Source organism: Chenopodium album, chromosome 20, assembly GCF_948465745.1.
Source record: "Chenopodium album chromosome 20, dcCheAlbu1.1, whole genome shotgun sequence".
Classification (NCBI taxonomy): domain Eukaryota; kingdom Viridiplantae; phylum Streptophyta; class Magnoliopsida; order Caryophyllales; family Amaranthaceae; genus Chenopodium; species Chenopodium album.
In genome coordinates, this window is record NC_137853.1 from 5,804,415 (window position 1) to 5,829,267 (window position 24,853).

The 24,853-nt window shown below is 35.6% G+C and overlaps 3 protein-coding genes across 5 annotated transcripts; 2 read left to right on the forward strand and 1 right to left on the reverse strand.

Moving 5' to 3' along the window:
* Nucleotides 1–731: 731 nt before the first annotated feature.
* LOC145597558 (uncharacterized) lies at nucleotides 732–6,802 on the reverse strand. The gene is made up of 8 exons (XM_081653750.1): nucleotides 6,534–6,802; nucleotides 4,380–5,549; nucleotides 4,210–4,275; nucleotides 2,883–3,027; nucleotides 2,466–2,684; nucleotides 1,812–2,028; nucleotides 1,113–1,308; nucleotides 732–945 (listed from the first exon to the last, which is right to left on the reverse strand). Exons 2-8 carry the CDS (start codon nucleotides 5,534–5,536, stop codon nucleotides 831–833), a joined length of 2,115 nt encoding a protein of 704 aa, XP_081509876.1. The 5' UTR covers nucleotides 5,537–5,549; nucleotides 6,534–6,802; the 3' UTR covers nucleotides 732–830.
* A 3,576-nt stretch (nucleotides 6,803–10,378) lies between these two features.
* On the forward strand, nucleotides 10,379–14,375 carry LOC145598445 (uncharacterized). 3 transcript variants are annotated; one of them, XR_014103558.1, is made up of 5 exons: nucleotides 10,379–11,072; nucleotides 12,152–12,265; nucleotides 12,360–12,828; nucleotides 13,251–13,362; nucleotides 13,731–13,755. XR_014103558.1 is itself a non-coding variant. In XM_081654797.1 (5 exons), the coding sequence occupies exons 1-4, from the start codon at nucleotides 10,469–10,471 to the stop codon at nucleotides 13,927–13,929; spliced, it is 1,398 nt and encodes a 465-aa protein (XP_081510923.1). In that variant the 5' UTR covers nucleotides 10,379–10,468; the 3' UTR covers nucleotides 13,930–13,938; nucleotides 14,074–14,375. The 3 variants fall into 3 exon arrangements, 2 of the variants coding, with proteins under 2 accessions (XP_081510923.1, XP_081510924.1); XM_081654797.1 differs by lacking the exon at nucleotides 13,251–13,362 and adding an exon at nucleotides 14,074–14,375 and having other exon boundaries at nucleotides 13,719–13,938; XM_081654798.1 differs by lacking the exon at nucleotides 13,251–13,362 and adding an exon at nucleotides 14,074–14,375 and having other exon boundaries at nucleotides 13,731–13,938.
* Nucleotides 14,376–15,194: 819 nt separating this feature from the next.
* LOC145598087 (uncharacterized) lies at nucleotides 15,195–23,288 on the forward strand. The gene is made up of 10 exons (XM_081654387.1): nucleotides 15,195–15,887; nucleotides 18,700–18,858; nucleotides 18,951–19,236; nucleotides 20,092–20,405; nucleotides 21,029–21,258; nucleotides 21,405–21,608; nucleotides 21,740–21,832; nucleotides 21,917–22,021; nucleotides 22,112–22,544; nucleotides 22,976–23,288. The coding sequence occupies exons 1-9, from the start codon at nucleotides 15,344–15,346 to the stop codon at nucleotides 22,508–22,510; spliced, it is 2,334 nt and encodes a 777-aa protein (XP_081510513.1). The 5' UTR covers nucleotides 15,195–15,343; the 3' UTR covers nucleotides 22,511–22,544; nucleotides 22,976–23,288.
* Nucleotides 23,289–24,853: the final 1,565 nt, after the last annotated feature.

The following is a 24,853-nucleotide window of genomic DNA, read 5'->3' on the forward strand; positions in this document are numbered from 1 at the left end:
AAATGGATCATGCTGACAACTCTGTATTATTATTACCAAGTACTCCGTATGTATTAAGAAAATAAGGAATACTAATTGTGGAGTAATTAAAAATTCTGAATTAATAAAATTCTCTCCTCAAAACAAAGATTAATTAGCTTTCAAAGAAAAACAAAAATTAATTAGATATTTTTTTCACAAATACTCACACTTGGCGAGTGGTCTGCCATTACTGGAAAATCAAAGTTGTTAATTTGAGATGACAAAAATGCCCTTTTATTTTGAAGTAAATTATGGAGATATGCCACTTGACAGTTTAAAAGCCCGCGAAATAACAAGGAAAATCAGTTAATTCGGCTGTGCAGCCGATAGGGTCAAATTCGTTACTTTACTTTCTGCATCTCAATACCAGCAATTAACATAATTATTTCATATATTAAGTGATGCAAGTACAAACTTTGCTAATTAGACTTCATAAGCATAACTTGTAAAAGTAATTTTGTATTTAAATTTGCTACATGGTTTTTTCTTATCACAGTAAAATGATTTTTCTGTCCATAACTCACGTTTTTCCTATCAACTCTCGTATGAGCACAAGGGGAAGCCGAAAAAAGATGTTAGCAGCTAGTGAAAGCGTGAGTTTCTAACAAAATTGCGGTGTACAGGTGATGTATGTGCTAGAATCTAGTACCCTGAAATTTTTTTTGGCTATCACTCTCAAAAGTAAAATTTGATGCAATACTAATGAAAGAATTGTTGTCATTGAAAGGCCAATTTTTATTCGCTGAAAGTTTTCAGTTTTCTGTATACAAAAGGATGTAACTGCATATTTACATTTAAAAAAGGACCTGCTACTTCGTATCAGCCATAGCTTTTTGCTTCTTCCAATTGTATGCTGCTTCCAAGATCTTCAAATTAGTTGTCTGTGACTCTTCTGGAAACATGTAGTCGAAATACTCCTCGAATCTGTCAAATTTATATAGTTTAAGATTAATAACACCAAAAAAAAACCAAATGTATCACACAATCAAAAAAAATGGAAAATGTAGATATGATAAGTTCAAGGTCTTAATCCCAATCATAACATGAAAGTATTGAGAACACAAGTGATAGTAAAAAATTGTTTCACATACCCAGCTGCACCATCCTCTGTCATTAGAGACCGCCGCCTCTTGAGTTTCTTAGGCATCTTGGCTAGAACTGAACCAACATCGCCAAGCTCACCAAAAATTTTCTCCATCTTCAGCCACTCGTCCAACAGCATGGCTCTCTCTTCTTTTAGCTCAGGAGCAGAAATCCTAAAATGACTCAGAGCTTTTTCAAAAACCCCTGATACATGGAACATAATATGAAGAAAAAAAATTATCAGCAATTCTATACTACACTACAGCAGAAAGCCACAAATAAACATTTCTAAGCATATCACAGCATTAAAATTTTACAATGTGGGATGCTATTTAAAGCTAAAATTTCTTTACCACTACTGTAGCATAACATTACCCCAATGCCTATAATACAGCTCCAATATAAACTATGATGCAATTTGTATAGCATTCCAGAATGGCAGGAAAATTTAAATAGCTTTTAACTGTATACCAGTGGGCAGTGGCTACAAGTCTAAACTACCTATAATTCCTCCTCTTTTAAAAAGGCACAATTAGTTTTTGTCTTTTATACAGAATCAAGTTTCAATAAGATTGAAAAGCAACTGATTCTCTTAAAAGGAAAAGCAAAAATACACTAAGGGATTGTACTGATTCTCTAACTCTCTTATATATAACATACTATATAGATTAGATAAACATCTGACTGAGAGGACATAAATTGCTTACGTCTGGCACGCTGAACACACAATCTCCTCTTTTCATGTAATAGTTCTTGGGGCTCATACTTTGGCATGTCTGATTCCTCATTGTCCACACCAGCAGATGCTTCAAAGTTTGCATAGCTGATCCACACCTTCAAATGCTTTGTTCTGTCAAGCAATCTCTCATACAATGCTCTTGTATTATCAAATTCTCCTTCTGTTATCTCAAAATCAATATATGCCTGTCATGTATGCAAAGTGTTATTAAAAATTCAGAAATTTATGTCCAAATGATTTAACATGACCCAACGCATCATGACACACTGGTTTACAATTTGTCAGGTCTGAACATCTGACTGATATAATTCCAAAATAAAACATACAAATCACCTACTTCTGAAGAGATAGGGTATAAACGCGTGTCCAAAGAGAACAAAACTGAATCCAAACAGCATCCAGGAACGGAGCAGGGAAAAAAATAAATAAAAATAAAATACAGGAACAAAACAAAAAAAAAAAAAAAAAAAAAAAACCTAACAGAAAAGTAGCTCCAGCCTTTTTAACAATTCCAAAACAAATTTGAACAATTCAAACAGCAATATGGCCTTTGGCCTATCAACTATGTAGTGCATGTTTTTTCCCATTGAAATATTCCAAAAGAAAGACCGAAATCAGTTACCTTCCACAACAATTCCGGCTTATCCAATGCAGGTTGTGCTATGGCAAGCTCATAGATAGCCCTAGCTCTTTCTGTTTCGCACAAAGAACGTTCCAACTCAGCATACTTGGTCCATGCATAGCAATTCCCAGGCGACCAGTCCAAATATTTCTCATATAGCTTCCTGCACCTATTGATGTTTCCCAATTGCAATTCTATTTCAATGTACTTTTTGAAAATCTGAAAGAAAAAAAAAAATTACTGTTAGAGCTTGATCAATGTTTCCCAATTGCAATTCTATTTCAATTTATTTTTTCAAAATCTGTATGGAAAAAAAAAAAAAAAAAAAAAAAAAAAAAAAAAAAAAAAACAGATATGTTAGAGCATGACCAAACAGATATGATAGTTGTGCTAATGTAATTAGACATGGATTGTTACCTTATCCTTAGGAGCCTTCCCAATGGCATTTCCCAATACCTGGCGTGCACCATTGAGATTAAACTGCCGAATCTCAAATTGAGCTGCCAAAAGCCAGATCTTAGCAAATGAGAATTTGTCATGAGGAATCAACTTAAGGCATCCCCTGAAAGCAAGGACAATAGTTGGTACCAAAGACACTCATAAGTTATTAAAAAGAATACAAAATAAACTCAGATACATGTGCTTGAAAAATCAAATCGAGAGGGTTAAGGGTTGGAAGATCATTTTCCACCACATTGCATGTACTGAGTCTACTGACATATATTGACATTTGAAAACAAGTAGGAAGGGAGAAAAGGAATGTTTGGATGATTGTATCTATACAAGAATGCAAGCTTTCATGCAAAAATTGAAATGGCAACATAACAAGCACTATGATTTATTTATATTCAATACATGCAGCCTACAAAAACTACTTTCCTTTGACTCGATCACAACTTGACTTTAGCCACTGTATTTATTTGTTTCTCTTTTCATACAGTGTACTGCCATCACTCATCTTTGGTAAGAGTGTTGTTTTAGAATTAGTTCATGCTTCATGACATAAAATAATTGAATAATTCTCAAGGCCGGGTAATTCTTCAAATTCTTTCAGAATTATAAAATTGTTGAGATGAACATTAAAGTAATTCCATCCTGAAAATTTTGGTGGTTCATCATCAGCAGGATAAAGCAAACATTTGGACAGTGGGACATAAGAATACGTCAGCTTGATATAGGAGAATATTTGTTCCGTGTGAAAGTGTTTTTTCCTTCAGTTCAATGAGAATGATTGATTCAAAATGCTGAGGGTTCTGAAGTCATGGTGTAAAGGTAGGACCGCAGGCCCGCAGCTTCATTTCAGCTCTTAAAATTTATTTTAGCAGAGGTGCTGGTAGAACAGTATTCCGGTTAAAGACCATAGAGTGTGTTAAATAGGTCGCACCATTCTTATTTCTTGGATCACTGCTTAAAGAAAGATTTTTACAGGAGATGTATTCTCGTATTGTACTTCATTTGAAAAAGTTGTCTGCTATATGGTTGTATCATGACTTATTTGAGGTTAGTGCATTGTCATCCTAAGGGGGGAAAGTAGTCTGTTATATGATGCTATCATACTATACATGACCAACATACTTCATCATAAACTAAACAAATTCATTTGTCAATTCTTCCTTATCTAAAAGAATTGTATCTGCAACTAAATTAGGCCAGTGATATGTGATATTTGCATAGGTGCATGAGATATCCTATATCCATTTGAGATTGCAAGCATTATTGTCAATGTAGAAGTCTGATAACTTACCTGTATACATCTCTTGTTCGCTCCATATCTTCTGCATCAAGTTCTTCATATAAAGCATAATTGATCCTAAAAAGTGCAGAAGTTGGTCAGAACTCATTTTTTCTTTCTAACTGATCAGATGTATATACATAACAGCAATAAAAAAACATCATCAAATCATCAATACCTACCAAAGGTAAATGTAACGCTGCCAATAGCGCTTCTCCTCAGCTGGAGGAACATTGGCTATTGTCCTCTTATAAATTTCTCTTACTCTGCCTTTGACACCTACTCTCTCTTCAAGCCGAATGTAATCAAACCAAGCGTCATAGTTAAGGGAGTTCTTTCTAACTTCATCCTCATATTGAAACCTCTTCTTTCTCAAAATAGCATCATCAACACCATCCTTGTCCCCATACTGCGTCTCAAACGCAACAAACTTCTTATAAACCTCCTCAGCCCGTCCTTTAGGTACATGGTCCAATGCAGATTTATAGATACATCTAGCACGCTCTATCTCCTTGCACCTTTCCTCAAACTCAGCAAAAGCTACAAACAGCTTCTCCGCTTCTTCATCATCAGCCAACTTGTCGATAGCTCTCTCATAACAACTCCTAGCTTGAGCAACTTCCCCATATTTCATTTCAAAATTTGCGTAACGAATCCATGCATCAACCTTTGGATGGCATTGCACAAATCTCTCAAATATTCCCCTGGCTTGGTCAATCTCATTATAACGCAACTCAAACTTAATGTAGGAGCACCATCCTTGCTGATCAGGTTGCCACTGCATCCATCTCTCAAAAACCTGCCTAGCACCGGCGACATTGCCAAGCATCTCCTCCATATGGATGTATTTGAGCCACAGTTGATCTACTCTTGGGAGCAAAGAGATGGCACGATCCCACACATTTCGCGCATGATTCATGAACTTATTTTTCATTTCCATGTCTGCATATCTCAACCATAAGGAATGATTCCTATAATCAAACTCCAAAGCACGCTCCCAAACCGAACGAGCACGTTCAAAGTCCTTCTGTGACTCCTCCCATTTGGCATACTTGACCCACACATTAACATTCCACCGCGCCCTACAAATCAAATCTTCAAATTCCTTGCGTTTCCGAAGACGATAGTCAGCAAGCTCAGCTAAATCAGTTATCTTTTGCTTAGGTGGATGGATTTCAGATTCTTGGTGTTCACAAGCTTCACGCAGGATTTGTTCGGCAGTGATTTGAATAGAAGCAGGACTCTTGTTCTTGACACTGGTGGGTTGAGATAGCTTTACTCCTGCCTCTTTCTTTGTGAGGAACCCCAAAGACGGGTCCGACTCCTTGTATGAACCCATAATCGCTGCTTGGCTTCAACTCACAATGGAACAGACAAGGAAACACAATTTGATGAGATGGGATCTCATAATACCAATGTAGCAAGAAAATAGATTATAGATATGTATAGTGGATCTAGAGTTCTAGGCACACAAAGTTAGGCACCCTGATTTTTCTGTATAGAGCCAAAACACAACCCATCATCATGGAGCTCAACTAATCAATTCTTTTGCGAAATACAGTGGAGCCAATTCAACAATGTATTCGAATAGTAAAAGTTAATACCGATTATTCAATTATTTGCACTTAGTCCCTTTAAAAAGGTCGCCAAAACCAGTACAGATTTAGTATTCCACTAAGTAAAAGCAATTAAATTGACATGAGTTTGCCAAATGCAACAATTGAGAGGGAGCCAAATTTCTAACGAAATCACATTATAACAATAATTCATCCAATAGAACAACATCAATCATCCAAGATCAACCCTTCAACCCCCGCCACAATCACAGAGTCATCACTATAGGATTTTATGCAATTTCTTATCATTGTTTTATACGTTTTGCTCACATATCGGTAGCCTGTTTAAAGGACTAAATACATCAACAATATTCAGTTTTTCTGTCATCAAAAACCCCCACCCCAACAACAAAGCCTTAGACCTTGGATACAACTTTATAGACACCCTAATTGAATTATATGAACAGATTTTGTACAGGTATATTATAGCTGCTTACATTGATAATGTTCTTTACAATTCAATGGGAATCACTACAAAAGACTTTAAAACATCAAACCAAAAAGATTCAAACAGTTTTACCCATATAACATCAAATCACAAACCTAAAACTAAAAGATTTAAAAGAAAAGAAAACACCCAATATAGAATCGAAATTGACGAAATGATCAAACATATAATAATGGGAAATTGACAAAACCCAAAACATTCGTTAAATTGTATGGATTATAGTGAAGCAGGTAAAAATTAAAAGGGGAATTCAGCAAAACTAAAAAAATTACCTAGGATATTGAGCAAATTGTATGGATCGATTGAAATTCACATATAGACTTGAAGAATTAAGCAAATTTGAAGGGCAACGAATTCAATGTTTGGGTTCTTCAAGCAAACATTCGAGATTAATATTGAGAGAGATTGAAGAGATTCAGCGCACAAATTTGGGGAATTTGATTTTTTTTCAAGCGATGTTAGGGATTCTCGCGGAAAGAAGCAGAACGGCAGAAGCATCAGTGACAGTAGTAGGGGGGACGGTGGGTAGTGGGAGTAATGAAATACGAAGTACAGTACGTAGTATTTCACTCAATATAAAAGTTTTAGTCGCGCGTTTTCAGCTTTAACCAGCTATTGGGCCAAGTGATACCTCGGATCACTATTAAATTATTAACTAGCCTTCTGTCCCGTGCAATGCACGGGTTGTTCATAGATAATTGTATTGAGAGATGAGTGAGGAAATATCAATAAATTAGTTGGGTGTAATGTGTAACAAAAACCATGATCAAAAAAAATTTATCTTTTTAGACTTTGATTCAAAATGAAGCTTTGTAAAAAAGAAGGTGAGGGGAACTAAAATTAAAAAAGAAAAGGTTGAATTGAAGAGGGGAGATGAAGGTGAAGGGTTTAATGAAAGAGTGAAGAAAGATATTGTAATAAAAAAAATTAAACATATAAGATGACATGTGGCACATTGGCTTGGAAAAGAAGATGGAGAAGTGTAATAGGATGAGGACACATGTTGGTTTGAGTTTTTAAATACTAAAGTATAGATAGATATAGATATAGATATAGATATTGTATGAAGTATATTTGAAGGTTAGTACTTTGCACTCATATTCAACAATACTTAGTAGTATTGTTGATTTGTTGAATATAATTAAACTTATTGTATGAAGTATATTATCGCAAATTTTAAGATGCACCATGGTGCACTACGCCTATACTTTTGAATATTAGTAAAAAAATCTGAACTACTGTAAATTTTGAACATCTAGTAAAAATATCTGAATATTACAAATTTTGAACATTTAGTATAAAATTTGAACAATCGCAATGCACCACGCCTATAATTTTGAACATTTTGTAAATAAAATATGAACAACAACAAATTTTGAACATTTAGTAAAAAAAATCTGAACAATTGCAAATTTCGAATTATTACGTGTCAGACAAATTTTGAAAGAAGTTGGTTTGACTCGTAATAATTCAATAGTTTTGTAAAATAAACTGAACATTTACTGTATTCAAAATGAACATTTCCTTTTAAAATATGAACATAAAAATTGCATGCTTATGTTCAGTTTTTGCGATATGTTCATATTTTTTTAGTAAATGTTCGTTTTTTTGTAAAATATTCAATTTTTTTTTTACTAAATGTTCAAAAGTATAGACGTTCTAGGTGCATCATGGTGCACATAATACTAATTGGTATATTATTAAATGTTTTTTATAACATAATTGGGCTTCCAGTAGAAATGGGCCCTTGAGATTCCGGGGCCCTGTGCTAAGGGTCTATTTGCACAGGCCCTTAACCAGCCCAAAGGATAACATGCTATCGTCATGTGCCACTGTTCTTTTCATTTGATTTGACGCCACATGAGCATTATGTGTCACCTTATATTTGATCACTCATCGGAGTCATCACCCTAAAACTCTTTATATGTGTAGCCTTCCTATTTAATTTTCCCATATAATGGAATTCCTAACTAATTGCCCAACTTTTAGGGTTAAAACATGGCCTCTAAAATGTTTAAGACTACCGTACCTGGTTATCCCTTTGAGTTTTAATAATATATTATAGATTATAGATGACACTATGTTCCGATGCTTTTTAAGAAAAGCTCCAATTTTACACGAGAAGTGAATATGTCAGCACTCTTTTTATCTTGCACATCTACCCGAACGCCTTAATAAATTATATATGTAGTAGTGTAGCATTAATATTAGTTGTAATTGAATGATGACCAATTTTGTACGAGTCATTTTAATAAAATTACGATATACCCTATTTGATTACTTTTTTTTTTATTAAAATCTTTAAAACATTAACTACATGTCTATTTATACTATAATCAAGTGTCCATTTTATACTTTTATCAATATATTACAAAAAAACATTGTTACTCTTATGTATGCGCAAGCATCGTGTGCATATAGAGGCAATTATATATTTTTCTAGAGGCAAAATTTGCATACTTTAAGGCAAAAATAGGTAACACTAGTAAGGGGTTTATGGCGAATTTAACTAGAAACACTGAAATTTTGGTGCATTTATTTACAAGTTTGTCATTTTGTTATTTTGAAAGATCTAAGTTTGTCATTTTATAAACAACTAATGATAATAAACTTAAATAAGTCACTTAAATTAGGGCTAGTTTGGTTCTCCTTAAAAATTTATATTCATATGTCAAAAAAAGAAATCAATCAATCAATCAATCAATCAATCAAAGCCTTAATCCCAAAAGTGGGGTCGGCTAACATGAACCAAATTTGATTATTCCGTGTAGTCATTAACATAAATCTTTCTCCTCCATCCCTTACGATCCAAAACTTCATCCTCACGTAAATCCATGCACTTCATATCCTTCCTCACTCCTTCCAACCAAGTCATCTTTGGTCTCCCTCTTCCTCGTTTAATCCCTCCATGGTCCCACTCTTCCACTCTTCGCACCGGTGCACCCTCGGGTCTCCGTCTTACATGTCCAAACCAACGCAGACGATTTTCCCTTAATTTATCTACAATGCCCGCCACACCTACTTTCTTGCGAATAACCTCATTTCTGATTCTATCTCTTAAAGTGTTTCAAAAAAAGAAATAATAATAAATAAAAATAAATAAATAAAAAATTATAGAAAACAACAAATTGTCTGAGGTTAACCATGAAAAGTGGAAATTCTCATGGAAAGTTCCACTTACATAAATCTCCCTTAATAATTGGATTCCTCTATTTTATGAGAAGTGAAACTTCCTATAAATTTCTACTTCTTATAAGTTTGTCAATCAAACAACACAAAAGAAGTTTAATTTCTAAGAATTTCAACTTCTCATATGTTTTTAGTCAACCAAATAACACCTTAGATAATTTTTTTAATGTCATCCTGTGAGCTTATGAATAAAGTTTTAGACGTGCGTTTCACGAGTATCCGTCTGCGTTTCATTTCGTCATGCATTTGATGCCTTTCCGTTTCTCCTACCCATCCGTATAATAAACTTCGGCCAATCAACCAGATTGGTAAATAAAAAAGACCCTTTGCGACAATTTGGTAAAAAAACTTACTCCGGCGACAATTTGGTAAAAAAAGCTAACCTTAAGCGACATTTGATAAATAAAATAATCTTAGGCGACAATAAACCCAAAAAATACAAAAATTTATGATAAATTACCCGTGAATGCTTAATTTAGTTCGTTTTTCTTTTTTTTTTTACCAATCTTTTTTATGGAAATAACAATTTGAAGAAAAAAATGTTAATTATCAATTTTCACTTAAGATTCATACCCCTTATTAATGAATTTTTTTTAAAAAGAGGTTGAAAATAAAAAGGGGTGACATATAAATTCAAAATTTTAAATGAAAAAAAAAAAGTTTTAAAACACAAAAACAAATTAAATTAGGATTTTTAAAGAGTTTGTCGGAAAAATATATTTTTTTGTTCTAAATGTCGCCGGAGTTTATTATTCTTACCAAATTGTCGTATGTAGTTAGCTTTTTTTACCAAATTGTCACCCGAGTAAGTTTTTTCCCAAGTTGTCGCTAGAGGTATTTTTTACTTGTATTTACCAATCTGGTCAATTGACCATAAACTTCTGACCAAAAGTGATCCGCTGATCACAGCACTCTGCTCATTCAATTACTGAATTTCCCTTCGCAAATTTTTTTTCCGCCAATTTTCTCTCTCCTAGGGTTCCATAAGTTACCTGTAATAACCTTCCTTCAAATTTCTATGGAGTTCTCAATTTCAGCCATAATTGACTCCATTAAAGACTCTCTCTCACAATACGACTACGAAAGAACGAAGACACACCTGAGCTTCATCGAAAAAAGTTTCAATAGCCAACAAGCTGATCTCACTCTGAAACTCGAAAACTCACTCAAAGATTGCAGCATTCTGACAAAGGAATTGGAGCACTACAAGAAGGATCATGGCGAGTTGCTGCTCGCTAACAGTGAGTCAAGCAACGAGTTAATGCGATTTAAGACGAGAAATGCTGAGGCGGAGCACGAGGTCCAGAGGTTGAACAATGAGGTGGGGATGTTGAAGAAGCAAAACATGCATTTGAGTGAAGAAAATGGGTGTTTAGAGGGGAGGAAGAAGGATTTGGAAGAAGAATTGATGAGTTGTAAGGTGCAGTGTCAGGGTTTAATGGAGGAAGTGGTGAAGTTGGAAGAGAGAGAAAGGGAAGAGAATTCGAGGTTTGAGATGGAGAAAGCGAGGTTAGAGAGAAGATTGAGTAGTGTAATGACTGCTGCAAATGAGCGATTTAGGTCGTTTGAGAAGCGGGTTTCGGCATTGGAGCGAGTTGCGGCAGATGATGATTCTGATTCAGGTAGTTGTTTAGGTGTTTCGTGTTTGTACTAGTATAGCACCCACCCGTGTGTAGCACGACTTACCATTGCTTGAATTTGAGTTATGTGGTTATCCTAAATAATTCTACAATTGACTAATGTGGTGTTCATGTTTGCAATATGTTTTGATTAATTATTTTACCGCTGTTGTTCTGTTTTGGTGCGTTTGTTTATGGTGAAGACTGTCCATGGTATGGCTTCAGGCATCCCTTGATTATAGGGTTGAGCTGCTAATGTTTTGGTATGGTTTGAAACTGGTTCTCATTAATTATTGAATGAAAAATGGGATTGATCATCTCTGTTTCCTGCATTGTTGCATTTTTTCCTTTCATTGCGTGATAAATTGAAAATAAGTTTACATAATTATTGAAAAGTGTTACAGAAACGGATGTAGTTTTCACGCAAATGTTGACCTCTTTTCCTTATAAGATTATTTTGTTTGGCTCGTTAGCATAATGTTTCCTCATTAAGCTCACTCAATAGGTTAGCATCCTAGACTTGGACTAGGGATGTTAAAGGAAAATCCCTTTCCCTGTTTCTCAGAATGTTATTGGAAAGTATACAAGCGATGGTACTAATCATCGTTGGTTAAGTTGGCACTGGAATTACTTGTGCCTGTGGGTGCTATGGAGATTCATGATTGTTATTGTGACCATAGCCTACTTTCTGCTGAAACTTTGTATAATTTAAAACCAGTTTTAATCACTTCAATGTGGTCAACCCAGTTAATCCAGCTTCCCATTGAATAATAAATTTTGGCATTCCTTTCTTGCATGTCATATGTCATACCGACATACTGTATACAGCATACTGTATTATTAATAGTGAGTGTATTGTTTTCCTAAGTGGAATTCCTAGTGAGTGTATTGTTTTCCTAAGTGGAATTCCAAATAGAAATTTGTGTACTTTGTATTGAATAATTATTGTGCAGGCTTGTCCAATGCTTAAGCAGCTACCAAAGAAGTTATAATTGCAAACCTATTAAATTGACTTGCCCAGTTGTCACTGAAGGGATTTTTTTTTTTTTTTTTTTTTTTTTTTTTTTTTTTTTTGTGAAAAGGTTCACAACTGATTGATACAGTCCTTCAAGATCAAGATCAAGAGCAAGAGCAGGAGAGTCGTGAAGTACCACACACCGAAGAAAAGATTGCTGCATCAATGCCTAGTTGCCGAAGTATTATCAATTTTTTGTAGGCTTTATCTGTCTTGTTTATCAAGTTGTGTTTCTTTTCCTTGGCACTAAAGTTTGTGTTTGCTCTTTCTTTTAGGTCCAAAAGCAATCAGACAAACAGATATACTGGGACAGTCAGAGAGTTGTGAGTCGGACACAAGGCCTGCAGGGCATGTGGATACCCAGACAGTTGCTGAAACACTCGATGCTGAGGAGAATTTGGCTTCTGCTATGCCATGCATCCACAAATCTCAATCTGCATCTCCTTCTGTTGTTGATTTAACTTGTTCTGATGATGATGGTGAACTGCCATTGTCAAAGGGAACTAAAAGGAAGCTATCATCAGCTGTAATTTCTACCAAGAGGGAGGAGGATGGTGGAAGTTCCATCAAATATAGGCTGAAACAGTGTGAGCAGAAGATTGAGGTGGCTTTTCATGGTGGATCTAAAATCTCAAAGAAAAATTGGGAATATGAAGATTTACTGGATGATTTGCAGAAGGATACTGAACTTTGCATGAAGGCAGTTTGTGCTTTATATAGCCAGCAGATGCCTAATTCTTTCAGGTATTAAGAAATATATATATTTTAATCTATCTTCATGCCGCTCTGTAGAATTTAGCTATAATTATTGAAGACATGGTCATTTGGAGCTTTATCTTAGTGTTTCCATGAATAATGCGGCCTTAACTTGGAAGTAAAAATGATTTTGTTACCTGCTAGGCCGCTACTGTATATCTTCTTCTCTTGTAGTAACAGTGTAAGGACAAAAGGAAAAGGTAGAAGCCAACTTGACACTACCCATAATTTTCACATTACAAGTGTATAACCGGCGTCATACAACTGAAGTTCTTTAGTGTTTTTTTGTTTATTTTTCCAAGTAAACTTCTATAAATCACACCAGCTTCATCTCTAATTTATAGCAGCAGCTCATGTTATGATTTATTTGCAACTGAGGTCTTTCTAACTAAAGAGTAATCTTTTTGTAGATGCAGTAACTGATATCATGCCACTGCTTGTCATGGGGCATTTTATGTTATGCATATCTTCTTTGATACAAACTTTTGTGCAACCTGTTTTCTATATCTGATGATTGATGAGGTAACCTTGCTAATACAATGATCTTGGGTTCATTACTTTATTTGTCAATTTTTTTTGGAAATCTATACTGACGATTATATCTGAACTATAAGAGGAGAAGATGCTTTCTGCTTCCAGTGGGAGAATATGCATATTTTAGTTCCCCATAATTGATTAGTCATTTTTGTACCTTCTATTATTTTGGATGCCTAATCACTTCACGGGGCACTCTTACGAACTGCTTTACAGTGGGAGTCATGTTTGGCAAATGTTATATCCTGTGACAGATTCTCTTAAAATTTGATTTCATGCTTTGATGGAGTATTTGTTCTGCAATTGCGATAAATTTGAATGTAGACAATTTTGACATTTCATAGTTATATGCCTAGGGAAACAACTTTGGCCAAGTTTCTTACTGATGGAAATGCAAAAAAGGGGTTGAAAAAAACACTTGCTGATTTGAAGGAGTTTGATCCGAAAGCAGAAGATGATTGCAAAAGGATTGCATTGGCTCACTCTATGCAGCTGTTTGAGATGTACAAAAATGGGAAAGATCCTTTCTTTGCACCTGACAGTATATTATCTTAAGAGAATCGTGTAAGTAAAGTCTATCTACTTTTTGACATTATTCTCTACTTCGCCTCTTCTTGTCTTCCATGTTTCATTTGAGCCTCGAGGTTATAACTCTATTCATCTAGTAAGATTTTTTATAATGTTGACTACATGATGCAGGTAATCCACTCCTGACTTCAGTGCTTTGTACCCTTCGATTTATGGTTGGAATTCTGTACTGTGTATACAAATGCGAGGAATTCGCCATCTTCAATATCTGGAAGACTTAAATGTATATATACTTAATTCTCCAAACTAGTTAATTTAAACTAACTAAAAGTTATGGCTGTGCATGCATGATGCTGCAATAGGATGAAGAACCACTTTAATGTTCTCTCGAATGCCTACTCTACGGTGTCATGTGTTGACTGATGTGAAAGGATTTATGGATGTAATGAATTAACGTACAAGTTGGGATACTCTATTGTGATTTTGTAATCATCTACTCCTTTGAGTCATTTACCGTGGAAGCTTATGCACCGAGGAAGTAGTAATTGCTCAATGCTCATTTGGTTGTGAACATAAAACATACTTTATAGTTTACACTCCTTGTTTAATTCTTACTAGGGGTGTTACCGAGCTGAGCCCATGCTCATGAGTGTCTGCTCGGCTCAAGCTCGTTGAGCTTGAGAAATTGAGCTTGGCTTGAGCTAAAAATCCCTAGACATGAGCTTGACTGCTTGACTCGTTGGGGCTTGATTACCAAATGCTAGATCTAATTTTAAACTATTTTAATGGGTGATTGAATCCCCTCATTAAAGCCCCAAATATGAAGATATAACCTCTAATGCCAAGTTGTCAATAGATAATTTTAAATTACAAATTATTTTATGAAAATGATATCAATATTTAAAAATTTTGAGCTTATTATGAGCTTTCAAGCCGAGCTAAGGATAGGTCAAGCTTGGTTTGTTAAGATCTTGAGTTGACTCTACTCGAGCCAAGCTTTGACTGAGTTTTAACCGAGTTGAGCATCAAGTAGCTTGTGAGCACGTTTGGCTCATACCATCCTAATGGCCGTGTTTGGCGAATAGCTTAAAGTTTCAACAAATTTCTTACCTCAAATTTTAGAGATTGGAGTAATACAAGTAAGAATATTTGAAGTGGCGATATCCGGAGATTGTGGTCAATTTCTTACCTCAAATTTTAGAGATTGGAGTAATACAAGTAAGAATATTTGAAGTGGCGATATCCGGAGATTGTGGTCAATTTATTAGAAACAAAATAAGGATGGAGGGAGATATGGAGTTTACAGTGCAAAATAAACCGATTGAAAATTTATTACTCCGTACATAAAACAAGCCAATTAAATATTTCGTGGAATTGACTCATTTGAGCAGTATTATTACTGCAATTCATTCCTCCTTCAACCTTCTAAACCTCCATCTCCATGGACTCCTCGCTAGTGTCGAGGTTGAAGAGAGAGAATGCCGAAATGACTATGAAACTCAACAATGCTTTGAAGGAAAACAAAAATTTAACCAAAGAATTGGAGCAATTGAAGAAGGATCATGGCGAATTGCTACTCCTCAACAACGATGATCAGCAAAGACTTCCTGAATCAAGGATCGAGTGCGAAGAACTAACTGAGAGAATATCTGCAGCAAATGTGGAAATTCAGAGGTTAAAGCTCGAATTTGGGGGAAAAATTAGGGTTTTATCGAACGAGGTTAAGGTTTTGAAGAAGCAAAAAGGAGATTTAGAGGTGAATAAGACGAGAATTGAAGAAGAATTGGTTGATTGTAGGTTGCTCTGTGAGAAATTGATGAAAAAAATCAAAAAGTACGAGGAGAAAAATCCAGAAAAATCGAGGATTACAGTGAAGAATGACAAGTTAGAGAGGAAATTGAGTAGTGTAATGACTGCTACAAATGAGCGATTTCGATCATTTGAGAGACGCATCTTAGAATTGGAGCGAATTTCTTCTGGTTCAGGTAATTTTTAAGCTTTTTTCTTCTTTGAAAAATGAGAATTTCACTTGGTTCTTGCTGAAGTTATATGATTATGTGGTGTTCTTATGTCATTATCTTTTATCGATTCCTGTTATGTTATCTAAATCATGTTGTTTAGCTACAAGGCTTTTGTCTATATAAATTAGTTTCCTGGTTTTCTCAAATTTAGCTTAATGTTTTCAACTTGAGGTTTGTAATTGGTTGATCTCGCGAGTAGTTCATTGAATAAGATGAAAGAAAGAAAGAGCAAGAGGAATGTAATTATGTACTCACAAAATTAACTAAGGTTTTCAAATTCGAATTGATTGATTGAAAGGAAGAAAGATGGGGAAGGGAATTGCATATCGAGTTAAATTTTCATTTTATGCTCATTTAGTGGACAGAAATGTGCCTCACTAATGAAATTCGGCTAATTCGCTATAAATTCTATCTACAGGTAGTTTTTATTAGGAAAAATGTAATCTAAACAATCCCACCTTTAGTCAGTCTTCCACAAACAATCCCACCTTTTGAAATTCCAGAAACAATCCCACCTTTTGCCCCTATCTTCCATTAACAATCCCTCACCGGTTGGATTGTTTTGGTAACCGATTTTCTCAAGTTATAAGGCATGTGTCAGATTTTAATAGGTTTAGTCTAATTTTTAATAGTTAAAAAAAACAAATCTAATTTTAAAAAAGAAAAAAACAAAACCCGCAGCCGTGCCACTGCACTCCTCTCCCCATCCCCGCCCTTGCATTCCCCGGCAACCCCTGCAACCACCACCCTCAAGTCTGAAAATACCACCAGTCACACACCCCTTCCACGACCATCAATTTCGCACAATCCCGGAGTTCAATGATGATCTAATTCGAACACCCAACTAGGCATCCTCGCGACCAGAAATCGGCAACTGGGGAGTGGGAGCGGTGGAGAGAGGGGTGTGGGATTCCGTTGGGGCTGGCGGTTGAGTTTTGAGGACTAAACTAGGTAGGTTTTTCGGGGCTGGGGCTTGAGTTTTGAGATTTTCGTGAGGGTGGGATTTCGTCGGGGTGGTTCTTGGGTTTTGTGGGGCTGTAGGCGTGGGTTTCGTGGCCGGAAGGAGTTTTTTGAGGCTGTGGCTGGTGTTTTCGGTTCTGTCAGTGGTGTGGTGTATCCGGGGCGAGGTGGTTGATAGGGATGGCAACGGGTCGGACTCGGAGCGGATTATGCTAAATCCGACTCCGACAGGAAATCGGAGGTTAAATCCGACTCCGACTCCGACTTCAATATCCGACCCCCGACTCCGATCCGACATCCGACTCCAAGTTTTTTTTCATTATTCAATATACTTTGAGATGTTGGGCTATTTGGGCCTTTACAACCCACGCCCAATGCCACCATGACCTACACAAAAATCTACTATCTATTGGAGTCAGAGTCGGATAATCCGTCAAAGTCGGACATTTGTTGGAGTCGGATTTTTTCTCGGATTTTTTGTAGGATCCCACTCCGACAGTCGGAGTCGGATTATTTTAACGGAGTCGAACTCAGATTACTTTTTTCTCGGACTCGGAGCGGATTTTTTTACCTCGGATCGGGCGGGAGTAGGGTCGGATCCGGACTAGATTGCCATCCCTAGTGGTTGAGTTTTCAAGGTTGGTGGGGATTTTTGGGGTTGTGGGTGGAGTTTTTGGGGCGGGGTTTGGGTTTTGGGGGTTGTGATGGTTTTCCGGCGTGGTTGGAGTTTCATAGTGGCCTAATGGGTGGAGGTGGCGGTAAAGGGTGAGGGTTGGGGTGGCCATGGCGGTGACTGGTGGTCGGAAAAGAGATTTAAGTTTTTTAAAAAAAAGGGAAATTTTTTTTAATCTGTTTAACTGGTTGTAGGTCTAAGGGATTGTTAGTGGAAGATCCCTATCAGAGGTGAGATTGTTTCTGGAATTTCAAAAGTTGGGATTGTTTATGGAAGACCGACTAAAGGTGGGATTATTAGATTACATTATTCCTTTTTATTATTAACTATAACTTACAAGGTAGTTGTTTCCAGAAGTAGACAAGTTTTGGTAGTCGTTCACCAATTCTCCGTATTCCTATCCTTGAAATTATCTTTTGGGTTTGGAAGTATCAATCCTGTTGTAGAAAGTCTCCACACATGGATACTCAACTGTTATCTGTCGACAGAATTGTTCTAGAGGACTTGGAAAGTTGATGAAATATCAATAACTTAGAAAAAATTATGATGTACTAAGGATTTGGCATAAGTCTATAACACTAAAGATAGTTCTCTAGTTGACTTGTAAGATTTATGATGTAGAGACTTGGCAACTCTACCAGAGAGAGTACTGTCACTGAGTTGCCACTTACCAGACACTGCACTATAAGCTCCAGAAAAGGGGCTTTATATATGTATAAATAATTTTGAAATTTTCACGATCCCAAGGCTAAAGCTTACTTCAGTGGATTTTGGATGAGGGTAGAGAAGTATGATAGAGAGTGAGTATAGGATAGAACCTCTGGATTTTAGGGATATTTTGAAAAAGGTGCTACTGTGTTAGTGCTGTTACTGGCTACTGACCCGGAAGAAAACTTGGGCAAAAGGGTGTTTGGTTTGAAGTTAGTAGCTACTATTGTGTTTGGAGTCAGAGTCGTTTGCCTGTGGACACCAAACACTCTCCATTGAAGGAGAGAATTTATGATCCAAAAACCCAAGGCTGTTTAAGTTAATGAGGACATGATTCATATGCTTGTCAACATTTTTTTTGTCCTTTTTCATTTAAATGACGCTTGCTCTTTTCTGTTCATTTTTTTTTTAATTAAAAAAAAATTATTGTTTTAGGTCCACAGTTGGTTGACACAAGGCACACAACTCAAGTCATGCAAGAAGGCCAAGAACAGGAGAATTATGGGCTTGAAGAAGAACGTGAAGGGCTTGTTGGAGCCCAATCTGGTTATGAAACAACAGTCAATAAAGAGAAGATGGCTTCATCAATGCCAAGTATTCTCAAATTTCTGTTGGCATCATCTCTCTTGATTAATATTTGTGTTTCATTTTCTTGGCTTTGAAATGATAGCTTCCCTTTCTCTCAGGTCTGAAAACGATTAGTGCAGCTCATATCAAGGTTAATCCAAGGAGTTTTGGGTCTGACACAAGACCCACTAAGCCTGTTGGAACCCGGTCGGTTTCTGAAACACCCACTTCCGAAGACAATTCAGCATCTTCTACACCATGTGTTCACAAATTTCCATCAGTATCAGTATCTCCGTCCGTTGCTGAGATAAGTAGTTCTGATGACGATAGACTATTATCTTTGCGCAATGATCATAAAAGGAAGCTCTCTAACAAGGAGGATGGTGCCGGCTCGAAAAAAAACAGGTTGAATAAAACTGTATAACTTGCTAAATATTGATAAAATTTGATAACTAGAGGATATCCAGCCTACTACAGTCTACTATGTATGCTTTCTATCTGTGTGTGGATATGGGAGGGTAGTATTTTAGTGTTTAGAAATTCCAAAACCCCAGAAAGACTTGTCCATCAGTAATGATAGGAGCAACCACCCAAAATAAACATTTTATTATATAAGATTAAATTGGTTAGCTTGCTTCCTTTCCAATCGAACTTTTTGCTTTAAGTTGTGCAATCTTTCTTTTTTCATATCTTTTTTTTTTCCTTGGGGGTGGGGGAGGGTGGTGAAAACAATGACCAGTATTCATACTTAAGCATTTTAGCAGGTTGCTTTATACTATTCGTCAAGGCAAATTTCTGAAAGTATCAGTTCCTAGATTTCTGTATCATAAGCTATTGTCAATGCTGACATGTTGTAGCTTTGTTTTGTTACTACTGAATGGAACTCAAAGCCTTTGAATGAACTTTCAGTCTCTCCTACTTTTTATTACTGCTAAGGCCTGTGTATGGGCCTTAGTTTGCATAGTTGGTCAATCACACTTAGCATATAAGCTTAGTAAGAACGATCTGAAGAATTCTTCATAGTGGATTCAGTAACTTCGCTGAAGCTGCATATTAAGTAGCGTATTTAATAACTTATAAAATCTTTGTTGTTTTGATCTGGCAATTGTAAATTTCCATTAGTAATTTATACCATTTATGTTAGTAAATACTTCCAAAGGGATTTTACATGCTGCTTATGTGTAATTACTGGTTTTATATGTCTTTAAAATTTTATTGATTTCCTCAAATGCTGAAGCTTTTCCACTCTTATACAAATAGGTCAAAGGAATGGACAATGTATAAGAGTGGAAAAGCTTCAGCATTTGAGAAAGCTCAAATTGCATCGACCGAACCAATGATGACAGATTATGAAAGGTTAATGAACACAGAAGAAAATTCCATGAGATTGAATACTTTAGGAAAGGAAAAAGTCACTGACAGTAGTGAGCATGATCAAGACTATGTACCTGATGATGACCATGACTCAGTTGACGAGTCTTTTGACGGTGATCAAGAGCCAGAGGTAGAAGTAAATATACCAGAACAAGATCCATTGGAAAACCAAGAGATGACCACTCTCTCAGAAAATGAAGGTCTGTGTTTTCATTTGTCCCCTTAAAGACTATCTAAGCCCCTTGTCACTTAAAGACGCCTTGTTTATTTTTGAGAATTTGAGGTTTCCATGTTTCATTGAAAGCACTTTTCCTAGACAGTAACATAATTCTTGTACGTATATTATTGAAATATTTACTCCTAATAATTTGTTACATCTCAAAACAACCCTCGTTGCTTGCTTAACCTTTTATATTCCCTGTTATTGAATGCATCCATCCAAAAGTTCTGATTCCAGATTTTCTAGAATACCCATTCAGACGCTGTTGTTAAATTGTTCATTTTCTTTTTTTGTAGATGATCTACCCAAAAGTTCCAATTCCAGATCTTGTTTGCATGTGTATTAATGATTAACTAATGATCTTTTCATCATTTTAAAACCTTCACCCTTACATTTTTTGGCTCTTCCCAAAAAGATAAACAATGTACTGGACTTCCTCTTTGTAGAGTGATTAATCCAAATTGCAATCCTCAGAAGAATTTAGATTTTCTGCATCTTGTATCAATTTGGAAGATTGTGTTGTACTGTAGATCGGAAAGCTCTTTAATCGATTATTACTTATCCGTCACTTGATCTTATAATATTTTTATTTATGGATGGTAGGTCAAAATAGAAAGGGCCGAGGGCCATCAAAGCTAACTAATGTTTATGCTCGCAAATGGGAAGATCGCGTTGTTATTCGTTGCAACGATGAAGGAAAACCTATTGGACCTAAAAGATCTGAGCTCACCAGATTTTTAGGAACCATTGCCCATGATCACAAGTGGGCACCTTTAACTTACATTAGTTGGCAGAAAGTTCCAAACAAGGAGAAGATATGGAAATTTGTAAATGTAAGTTTTCATTTTACGTAATATTTGTATTAGTAAAAAAACCCCTGAGATGAAACCTCTGTGTGGCATGATTTAAACATTTAGTTTGAAGTTACCCTTTGCGTGACTGTTGTCTTTTGCTGACACTAAAACATCCTTACTTTTAGAGTAAGTACATCCTTCCAGCAAAATTAAAAGGTTGGGTAATGGGGAAGCTTGATTCATCTTGGAGGGTTTTCAAATGCCGAGTCAAAAGAAACCATTACTATAAGTATGACAGCTATGAAGAGAGACTGAAGCATCGTCCGAAAAGAGTGCCTGAATCACACTTTAAAACACTTCTAGCATATTGGGATTCTAACGAGGCAAAGGTATATGAGGAATGCGGTCTGGTTAATAATAATCTCCACTTTATTTTCAACTATACCTTCTTAAAAACGTCTGGCTTTTTTTTTTTATTTTTTTTTTATTTTTTTTTTTATTATTATTATTTTTTATATAGAAAACAAGCTTGCAGAATTCTCGAAATCGCCAAGAACAAGATAAAATGCGCACAGCTAACCCTGTTCCTTTGGCCGTGGTTAGTAACCAGATGGTGAGAAAGCCATTCCACTTTCCTCTTAAGATATTTAGATTTATATCTTGTAAAATTTTCTTTTCTGACATATCTCAGTTACAGGAAGATGATGTGGCACCATCTAAAAGAAAGATGTTTGCGAAAACTCGAAGCCAGAAAGAAGGGGAAGCCAATGATCAACCTGATGATGATACACTCAAAAAGACTGTATATATTCTGTTACGCTTGTATTTTCATTATCTTTTTAGTGATTATATGATGATACTCTTTTAATCAAGGGATCTTTATTTGATATAGCAAGCAATGAGGCAATTGGAAGCCTTGCAAGCAGATCATGGACGAGGTGTTTCCCACAAGGAGCTCAAGGAGAAAGGAACGGATAATTCTTTAATTATACCTAAGGACGTCATGGAGTCCATCAAAAGTGTCATAACAGCTGATGTGCAGAATGATATGAGTTCTGAAGAAGATGAATTAGTGAAAGAAAAGCAAGCTCATGTTGCACAAGTTGCTGAGATGCAGAGCGGGTCTGAAGAGCTTGAATGCCAGGCCTCAAAGATTTTTGACACTTATGAGGAAACCATGACTCTTGATGTGGTTGCTTTGGCTCTTGCACGTCTACGCCGAAAGGACCCTAGCTTGACTCCAGAAATGATTGCTAATGTTATTGCATCAACTGCTACAAATGGTGCATAACGTAACTTTGAATGTGTTTCATGATTATTTACAGGTTCGTATTCCCTTTCTTTTCTTTCTCTCAGACCTTTTATTATAAACTGCTATATTGTTTGTTGTTCTCCACTATCATCAGCTTGCAGCCCCTTATTAGACTTTTTATGTTTCCACCTTTCTGTTACCCTTTTACATGAAGATCTTAATCATCTTTGGTTGTTTGTGCTACTTGAGAATGGCTGCTGTTTTATTTTTGAAATATTCTTTCCAGCAAGGATGGTTTATTGGGTTCAGGTTTGTTAGCTTTGTTGGTAGTGCCTATTTGGCTAAAAATCTGATTTAGGAGGGGATGCTGTTATAAGAGTTATTGCTGGCTTCAGTGTGAGCCTCTGTGTATCAAATACTCTGTAAGATTTGTGTTTTAGACCCGATCTTCTCCTGAGTTCAGAGTAGTGACTTCTAGCTCCTTTTCTACTGTCTTTTCTGCAGATTTCAGCTCATGTTGCTGTCTTCGAGACTGGTTCAGAGTTTTGAAGTTGCTGATTTTGTGTTTATAAGTCTGTCATAATTCTTAGCTTGCCCCTGGCTTATTGTTATTGTTGTGCAAAGCCTGTGTTTTAGTTTCGATATGCTGGTTGGCTTGCAGTTTAGTCTCTTGTATACCTTAGCCTTGCTCTTGTATTGTCTTAACTTTGTATATTTTTTATTTACAGGATGTGTAAAAATGGTCAGGTATATACGTAGTATCTATGTTCTATAGATATGTTTAAGAACTTCTAATTATTGAAAATGCTACTCTATCTCTCTGGTTTTTTTTTTTTTATTGGATCCTTTTGAAATCAAAGAGGATAATTGAACCTCCACCAATTCCTGAAAATTTTTATTTGCACCTAAGTTCACGAAGGTATTTTTTGTTCATGAGGAATAAATGAATAATCATCCTCATTTAATCATTAGAATAAGCAAAAAATACCTTTGACTAAGGGCCTAATCACATTTACTGAACTCACCTGAACTGAACTGAATTGAATTAATCGAAGTTGAACTGAACTGAACTGATTGGAGTTGAACTGAACTGAAATGAATATTTTATGAGAGAGGGAAATTAAGAGCTGAACTGAACTGAACTGATTGGAGCTGAACTTTATTGAACTGAAATTAAGTAAATGCGAACAAGTCCTAATTACAAGAAGAAAATTTTCTTATAATGTTGGAAATAACATGAAGTCATGGATTGTGTTGATTAATGGTTTTAAATTTGTTACTTGTATGATAAAGTAGAATACCCGGGTGTATCATACATCCAGGTTATTTGGTCATTAAATTTTGCTCATCCCAAGTGTACAATACAGACTCTCATATAAATGTGGACTAATTACATACTTCGTATCATTTTATTTTGGGTTTTTGTATCTAATTTCTTTTTGTTTTGATTTCACATGGTACCACTATACTTTAAATTTATTTTCTAACGTTACATTTCATAAAATTTGTATTGTATTCTTCGGTTGAGTGCCATAAAAATTGTTCGGTTAAGGTTTTAAGGATGTTTAGGCCATTAAGATTCAAATTACTCCACATCACTCCAAAACCCAATCTCTCAATTCTTATTCACTCCTCTTTTTTCTTTTTTTTTTCTTTTTTTTTTTTCGCCCTACAAGTTACTTCCACCTGTCTATTTTTTTTTTAAAAAAAACCCTCCAAAAGAACTTCCACTATTATTTTTCCTAATAACACACACTACCCCAAAAAATTACCTGTGTAGTGTTTTATTATATTACCCAATTTCTTTTTAGAAACGGTAAAAATTCTTTTTAGAAACACCAAGATTACAATAATTGCACTTTTTTTTTTAATAATATCGCCACCATAGGTTCCACTATTTTCCTTTTTAAAAATTATTCTAATTGTTTATTTATATTTTTTAAAATCAGTTAACTACCTTATTATTAATTCAACATCATCGAAACAAAAAAATATATACATAATGTCTTTTATGCGAGAGCACGATTTTCTTGCGAAGCCAATCACACTAGAGTAACCCTTATAGTATTGACGGATTAACCACTATAACACAAAACGCATAACCCTTATAACACTGGCGAGCCGGGATAACAACTAACGCTGAACAGGTAACCCTTATAATATTGACATAGTATTCCCTAAAACATTGACAAAGTAACTTCCATGCGACATGGTGTATCCAGCTACATAAAGAGTAAGTTACTATACCACAAACTTCATATATTTAAAATATATTTTTGTTATTAGATCTTTGTAATATATCTTTCTATAAAATATATATATCCTGTGTATTTTGCACAGGTACTCTCTAGTACTAAGGCCCTGTTTGATTCACCTTAAAAA